The sequence below is a fragment of the Palaemon carinicauda genome, chromosome 18 (genome assembly GCF_036898095.1).
Source record: "Palaemon carinicauda isolate YSFRI2023 chromosome 18, ASM3689809v2, whole genome shotgun sequence".
NCBI lineage: Eukaryota > Metazoa > Arthropoda > Malacostraca > Decapoda > Palaemonidae > Palaemon > Palaemon carinicauda.
The window spans coordinates 51,773,731-51,782,147 of NC_090742.1; the positions used below are offsets into that span (position 1 = coordinate 51,773,731).

At 53.1% G+C, this 8,417-nt stretch overlaps 1 protein-coding gene across 1 annotated transcript in view; it reads left to right on the forward strand.

Moving 5' to 3' along the window:
- LOC137657293 (son of sevenless homolog 2-like) overlaps nucleotides 1-8,417 on the forward strand; it is a 454,104-nt gene that overhangs the window by 24,075 nt on the left and 421,612 nt on the right. The window contains 1 exon segment of the mRNA XM_068391627.1: nucleotides 1,243-1,362. Within this exon segment, the coding sequence (XP_068247728.1) occupies nucleotides 1,243-1,362 (120 nt within the window).

Genomic DNA, 8,417 nt, shown 5'->3' on the forward strand with positions numbered 1-8,417 from the left:
TGAAGACACTGGTCAGCAGCCAACGAACCACCACACCATTTATTCCAGTGGAGCAGCAGGTATGAGATGATCTATCTAGGGGGTTGGAAGACAAGAACCTCATCCAGGGACTCCACTGGAGTTTCCTCTCGGGGAAATACTACTGTTCACCGATACATCGAAGGATGGATGCCAGATTACCTCGTGTTGCTGGCCAGACAAAAGAAAAGTGCTTACGCATCAGCCTTTTGGAAATAAAGGCAGCACTCCTGGCTCTACAAGCATTCCAATTGTGCCTAAAGATCACTCAGTAATCTTGATGAGAGACAACATGGCTGTAGTGGCTTACGTCAACAAGTAAGGGGTACTGTACAGTTTCACAACACCTCTGAGTTAGCAAAGCAAGCACACACATGAGGGCTTCATAACACATTTGAGCAGTCAGGCCTGCACTTATCACAAATGGGTAGTGTTTAGTACTGAAGGTCATTCTCTGTCTACATTCAGCAAATGTACAGAAAGATCGCTTTCAAAATTTAAAAATACTTTACTGTAAACCCTGATGCTGGTTTTTGACAGTGCCAGTGTACAGTACAGTGCATTTTCCATTCCAATTCCTCTAGGCCACATTACTGATATATTCTTAAATACACCATTTTTTATCGTGTAAAGTTACCTCTTAAGCCCCATACATAGATAAGCATTGTTAGTGTAAACTTTGATTTTACTGTATGTGTATAAGGGTGTGGTGTGGGATAAGTTCAATGCTTGTAGCAGATACTGTTTATAAATTAGTGTCAGGTATATCAATAAAACTATGTATTCTGTAGACTGGGTACTTAAGACCCTTGAGTTAGTAATATTTAGAGCATAGCATTGTAAATAAAGCCCAATCAGTATCCCACCACTCAATATACATTTTTACATTACCACAGATGCTTTAACCTTGGGTTAAAACATTCAAGTTGTGTGCACTCAGTCTAAAGTTTACCTGACAAAATATGCACAATAATAGTTTTTCATAAAACAAAAAGGTTTTTGATTTTCCTTACTCTGTTTGGTACTTTTTGCATGTTAACAAGACTTTTTGAAAATGGATAGTACAAAGTTGTTAGATTTGTGTTTTTTAGCTTTTCTTGTTTTATAATGTTTGAGATATGTTTATTGAAATGATTGTGGTATACCTATTAAGAGAACTTTATAAAAAAAATTCCATGGTGGAGGTAGTGAACCATTAAAAATTATTTTTGTCATTGACTTCAGGTGCTGAAGCAAGTACATCCAACATTATCAGCAAAAGACGATGCATTGGAATATGTAGAGAGTCTTATTTTACGGTTGTTGGCCATGCTGTGTGCCCATCCAGCTCCTCATACGGTTCAGGTAAGCTACTTGATATTTTTTTGTTACTCTTTACAAAAAAATTTAAATGATGAAAAGATACAATAAATAAAGTTTTTAAACATAAAACTTACCCGCTGGTTATATAAGAATGGCTATAGTCCCTTGGACGCTCCGCAGAAATTCAAAATCTCGTGGCAATCGCAGATATGCCAGGTGTACACTAGCACCCTGGCGGTAGACAGGCCAAACTATTCCAACCACTTCAGAACTTCCCTGCGCTCTTGCGAGCAAGAAGTGTTGGAATTCACTCGTGATTAACCTGGATTTTAGAGGTATTTTGGTGATGTATACTGTACCTAATTTTCGGGTTCTGGCATTCGCTTATTTGTTTGTTTGATCTGTGGTCACGTGTTTATAACTTAAAAGGTAGGATTAGAAGGTTTTTCAACCTATTTTAAACCTCACGAAAGCATAATGGCTGGATGTAAACATCTCGTCCATTGATGACGTCACAGCCTTATGACGTAGGCTAAAATTCTGACTTGCCTTTTTATAAAGAATGATAAGTGAATACTTTCTTTTGAAGTATTAAGTTATAAATTAAGTTAAAGGATTTTGTTATTTTAAGAAAATTTTGTCCTTTTAATAGGTTTTCTTTAGATAATCTTCGATCTGTTTTCAAAGATTAACTAGCGTTCAGTTTATTTATGTTACGCAGTTTTCAGTATCGTTACGATATTACGATTTCTCTTTGTAGCTATTTTTATGAATAGTACATTCTTCTTACAAACTCAAGTTTTTAAGTTGTACTATATTAAAGGAACTTGTTCCGTAACCGAAATACAAACCATGCTATTTACATTGGGTTTACCTTCGGCGTAGCTGAAATTGACGAGCCAATAGATTTTAACGAGAGTTAACTACCCCCGCGCTAGTTAGCGGGGGTAGGGGAAGGGGTAGCTTGCTACCCCTCCCCGGCCACACACCGGTGATTTGCTTCACTTCACTTTTGGCTCGGGCGATGTACAGACGTCTCTGTCTATCGTCCTCGTTTTTTGACAGCCTTAATCTTTTTTTGCTTTTCCTCAGACTTTGTGTTTGAAGTTGGCCTCGCCCTTTGCTGTTCATCATGCGCAAGTGCCCTGGGATTGCCGGCCGCCCTTGCGGTACCTTCATTTGTGCGGTGGATACTGATCCTCACACCCTTTGCCCGCAGTGTCGAGGCCGACGGTGTGATAGTGAAAATACATGTAGTGAGTGTAGGGAGTGGTCTGCCTCCCAGTGGGAGAGGTTTGCCCGCCGGCGTAAGAAGAAGTCCAAGAGAGACCGTTCTCCTTCGAGGGTTGCCTTGAAGGAGGAAGGCTCTCGGGACTTCTTCCGCCGCCCAAACCTCCTCCGAAGCTCCCCCTCGTCCGGCTCCTAGTGAGAGGCCGCCGAGTGGGAGTGCAGGCCCTAGTTCTGTTTCCCGACCTCGGGGTGCGGGACAGGGCGTCGCCTCCCATAGCGGGGCGGTTCCCCCTCCTCCTCCGGGGGAGGATTTTGATAATGTTAATTCCATGTATATTGATGATCTTTTTCAGCTTTGGGGTTCCTTGGGGCTTAAGGGCCTGCCCCCCAAGGAAGCCCTGTTTGACCTTATTCAGTTGGGGGCCGCTGTCAAGCAGTTGCCGGTGATAGCAGAGGTAGATCCTCTGTCTATCGTTGACTTCGTGGTGGCAGAGGCTTCCGGCGACTCTGGTCAATCCTCTGCGGCGCCTGATGGTGATGACGTTGCTGAAGGCTCTCCTCCCCCTTCTGTTCATCCTTCGGAGGGGGAAGGGGGTCCTACGGGCTCTCCTGCGGCTAAGTCTCCCCCTCGGGGGAGCACTCTGACTGAGACTCCTCTTCGGAGGACTGATGATCCTGACGACCTCCTTCGTGGCTGCCTTCGCCGTAAGGTTCATCGTCCGCTTCGCCGCAAGGGCCTTCCGTCTCCCTATAAGGGTGTCAAGAGGCGCCTTTACGAGTCTTCTCCTCCTCCGTCCTCCGAGGGGGACTCTCCTCACCAGAAGCAGTCTGTAGCAGCCGCGTCCTTAGACCTCTCCGGGGATCGTTCACGTTCTCCTACGCCTTCCAGACCTTCTACTTCCTGTGCAGACACCCAGCAGCCTGATCTCGTCAGCTGACGGGCACCGGTCCCTTCGGGGCAAAGGGATGTCGCCCACGGTGTGGGCACTTCCCTTGCGCGTCAGGGTTCCCCTGCGCGCCCTTCTGCGCGTTCACGCGTAGTTGCATACCAATGCTCTCCTGCTCGTCAGCGCTCTCCTGATCGCCAGCGCTCTCCTGATCGCCAGCGCTCTCCTGCTCGCCAGCGCTCTTCTGATGATCAACGCCCTACTGCTCGCCAGCGCTCTCCTAAGGATAACGAACATCCTCCTGTTCCTGCTGCGCGCCCAGCGCGCCAACGGTCTCCTGAGCGCACTAGATCTCCTGCTCGTCAACGCGCACCTGCGCTTCCAGTTCCTGACACGCGCCCTGTGCGCCCACTTGAGCAAGGACTCAACTTCTCCTCACCCTCGAGATCCTGCTCGTCAGCTTTCTCCTGCGCAGCAACGCGCGCGGTCTCCTGCGCGTACATCTAGAGTTCCTGCACGCCCACGCGTCTCCTCTTCCTGAGCCCACTCGCGAGCGTTCGCCTTTGCGCGTCGCGCCGACAGTTCCTGCGCAGCCTTCTACGCGCCGTCTCTCTGCTCGCCAGCGTTCTCCAGCGCGACAGCGATCTCCTGCGCGTCAACGATCTCCAGCGCGTCAGCGTTCCCCTGAGCGCCGGCGATCTCCAGATCCTCCGCGTGACCCATCGCCTGCGCGCAAGCGCTCTCCTACGTGTCAGCGCCCAGCAGATCCGGAGAAACATAGGTCCCCTGCGATCAGCTCGCCCACGCGTGGTCGCTTGCCTGCGCGTTCTACGTGCTATCGCTCGGCAACGCGCCATCGCTCGCCTGCGCACCAGCGTTCGCCAACACGCCATCGATCGCCGACTCGCCATCGCTTGCCCACGCGTCACAGGTCTCCAGGACACTATCGGTCCCCGGGCCTTCAGCGGTCTCCTGAGCGCTCTCGTTCGCCCACGCGCCAACGCGTTCACTCGCCAACGCACTCACTCGCCAGCTCGCCCACTCGCCTACGCGCCTGCTCGCGATCGCTCCCGCGCTCATTTGTCTGCGCGCGGTTGCGCGCCCGCGCTCCATCAGCCCCTCGCGCGAGCGTCAGCACGACCCCCGTTCGCGTCAGGTTCCGCAGCTCGCGGCAGCAGCAGGGACGCGTGTCGCCAGGTCGCAGTCGGGATCGCCTCCACCTAAGCGCAGGTCTCTTTTGCAGGACAAGGAAGGACCTTCGGAGAGGTCAAGGCAACTTTCTTCCCCTTCTTTTTCGCAGGCAGGTCCAGTGGTGTCCACTCCGAAGGATCGCCCGATCCCCTTCCCTCCAGCGGGAATTTCGGACTCTGTGTCCGTGTCTCGGCAGTCCTGGTTTGGTCCTTTGATGCGGGCGTTAGTGAAGGCTATGAAGCCGGCACTCGCCGATCTAGGACACAAGCCAGCGACGGCCTCGCCCCCGCTGAAGAGAAGGAGAGGAGTGGACTTCGTGGTGACTTCTCCCAGGGAGAAGTTGGTTCTTGAGAGGTCCGTCAGGAAGGCTCCGTCCCCTTCGTAGTCGTTTTCTCCTTCTCCCGTAGACGAGGCTTTTCCGTCCTCGGGAGAGTCCAGTGAGGCGGCGGTCTCCCCCTTGGCACCAAGGGGGGAGTCACCTCCTCGTGGAGGAGAATCGTCTCGCGCGGAAGGTGCCTACCAGACCACTTTGCTGGAGTCTTGTATCCCGCCCAGGAGGGAACCCAAGGACTCCAAGACATTGCCGAAGTCTTCTGCACGTATTCGTCAGGAACCAGCTAGACCCCTGGAGAACGTCCATGTGTCTCCCCAGGAAGAACTTCCGGGGACAGGAGACTTGGCTGCCAGTCCGCAGGGAGGAGAGCAGCAAGAGTCTGAGCATGCCATCTGGCAGGTCCTGGGCCTGATGAGACAGCTCAACGGATTCATGGACCCTGTGATCGCCCCCCGTTTAGGCAAGGACACGGTCCTGGATCAGGTTAGTGGGACTCAGAAGCCCCAAAAGGCCAGCGCGGCTCTGCCCTGGTCCCAGGGGCTGAAGAGTGCCAGAGCCCCCCAAAGGCCAGCTCGGCTCTGCCCTGGTCCCAGGGTCTGAAGTGTGCCAGAGCCAGGGCTAATGCTCAGCTCCCAGTACTCGCTACCTCCAGTCGTTCCTCTGCTGGGAACAAACTCCTCCCACCTCCTCGTCTCCAGCAGAGGAGGTATTTTGAGATCATGGGGGAGTCTAGCCTCGCTCTTCCCCTCCACCATTCGGTAGAAGAGCTTACTAGGGGAGTTCCTCTTGAGAAGCTCTCCGCCCGGCAGGTGACGTTCTCGGCGTCGGAGATTCTAAGCCATGAGAAGGTCGTGAAGTGCGCCATGCAGGCCACTTTGTGGCTGGATGTCTGGCTAGGTTCTCTGGGCATCCTATTGCGCTCTGAGGATCTGTCTAAGGAGAGCAATAGGAAGGCCTTGGAGACCTTCCTCCTCTCGGGCACTCGCTCCATCGAGTTCCTGGCGCATCAGGTTACCAACCTGTAGGCCAACTCGGTGCTCAAGCGTCGTGATGCGGTGACCGAGAAGATCCATCCGAAGGTCCGCGCCGTGGACGTCAACAGGCTCAGACACCCCTCCCTCCTCGGGGGGAATTTGTTTGAGCCCCAGGACATGGAACGTACAGCTGAGAGCTGGAGGAAGTCGAGTCAGGACTCCCTCCTCCAAAGGGCCCTTGCATCTCGGCCCTACAAGCCTCCAGCTCCGCAGCAACATCAGCAGCAGCCTCGCAAGACACCGAAGCAGGCGCCGGCAGCTAAGAAAGTGGTGTCTAAGCCCCAGCCCTTTCCTGCCAAGGACAAGAGGGACGGTAAGTCCTCCAGGGGAGGCAAGACTTCTAGAGGGAGCGGCCGCGGCCCCAAGCGCTAAGAGTGGCAGTCCCCCCGCGTGTCCACCTGTGGGGGGGATGCCTTCAAAGTTGTGTGCACAGGTGGCAGCAACATGGGGCCGATGCTTGGACGGTCTCCGTGATCGGCCAAGGGTATCGCGTCCCATTCACGACATCTCAACCTCCCCTGACAGCGAATCCAGTGTCGTTGAGCTCCTATGCCATGGGATCGGTAAAGGGGCTAGCCCTTCGGGCAGAAGTCGAGACCATGCTCAAGAAGGATGCTCTCCAGGAGGTCGTCGACGGCTCCCCAGGATTCTTCAGTCGACTCTTTCTTGTAAAGAAGGCGTCTGGAGGCTGGAGACCCGTCATCGACCTCTCAGCTCTGAACAAGTTTGTCAAGCAAACTCAGTTCAGCATGGAGACAGCGGACACGGTCAGACTTGCGGTGAGACCACAAGACTTCATGTGCACACTGGATCTGAAGGACGCGTACTTCCAGATCCCAATCCATGCGTCTTCCAGGAAGTACTTGAGATTCAGCCTAGACAGCAAGACCTACCAGTTCAAGGTGCTGTGCTTTGGTCTCTCCATAGCACCTCAGGTGTTCAGAGTGTTTACCCTGATTTCCTCGTGGGCGCACAGGAACGGCATCCGTCTTCTCCGTTATCTGGACGACTGGCTGATCCTAGCAGACTCGGAGTCGGCCCTTCTTCGACACCGAGACAGGCTTCTGGGACTTTGCCAGGATCTGGGGATCGTGGTAAATCTCGAGAAGTCCTCTCTGCAGCCGTCCCAACGACTGGTTTATCTAGGCATGTTGTTAGACACCAATCTCCACAAAGCCTTTCCATCAGACGACAGGATAGCAAGGCTGAGGAGGCTGGCGGAACCCTTCCGCAGGCGAGAAGAGCTTCCTGCCTAATCGTGGTTGCGTCTCTTAGGTCACCTGTCCTCCCTGGCCCGTCTGGTTCCCTGCAGTGGCGGCTCAAGTCCCGGTGGAATCGAGGATCCGATTCCCCAGACTTCCTGGTCCCGATAGGATCTTTGGAACAGGCGGACCTGCGGTGGTGGCTGGTCGACGAGAACCTGCGAAAGGGAGTGGATCTTCTCGTCCCCCCCCGGAATTGACACTGTTTTCAGACGCGTCAAAAGAAGGGTGGGGGCGCACATTCTGAACCAGAGGACCTCAGGCCTTTGGTCAGAATCAGAAAAGTACCTGCACATCAACCTGCTAGAAATGAAGGCCGTTTTCCTGGCTCTTCAACAGTTCCAATGGACCCTGGCGGGTCACTCCGTGGTGGTGATGAGCGACAACACCACGGTAGTGGCTTATATCAACAAGCAGGGAGGTACTTTTTCGCAGCAGCTATCCCATCTTGCAGTAGAGATTCTGAGGTGGACCGAAGTCCACTCGATAACACTATCAGCTCGCTTCATTCCTGGCAAGAGGAATGTGCTCACCGACAGTCTGAGCAGGGCTTCGCAGATAGTGAGTACCGAGTGGTCTTTGGATCCTCAGATAGCCAACAAAGTCCTGACTTTGTGGGGTTCCCCGACCGTGGATCTGTTCGCGACGGCTTTGAATTTCAAACTGCCCCTGTACTGCTCTCCAGTCCCGGACCCCTTTGGCACTCTAGCAAGATGCTTTTTCAACAACGGTGGGACAACATCGACGTGTACGCCTTCCCACCGTTCTGTCTGATGAGAAGGGTGCTCAACAGGACCAGACTATCGGTCAACTTGTCAATGACTCTGATAGCTCCGCTGTGGCATCACGCAGAATGGTTCCCGGGGCTTCTGCAGCTCTTGACGGAGCTCCCGAGAGAACTTCCCCCACAACACGAGCTACTCAGACAACCACATTGCAACATCTACAGAGCCGTAGCATCGCTTCGGCTTCACGCCTGGAGACTGTCCAGCGTCTCCTCACGGAGAGAGGCTTTTCGCACCAGGTTGCAGAGAGAATGTCTCGGCACCTGCGAAAGTCCTCAGAGGAAGTCTACCAGGCGAAGTGGAGAGTCTTCTGTGGTTGGTGTCGTGGGAGGGGTATCTCTCCACTCGATGCCACTATTCCAGCAATAGCGGAG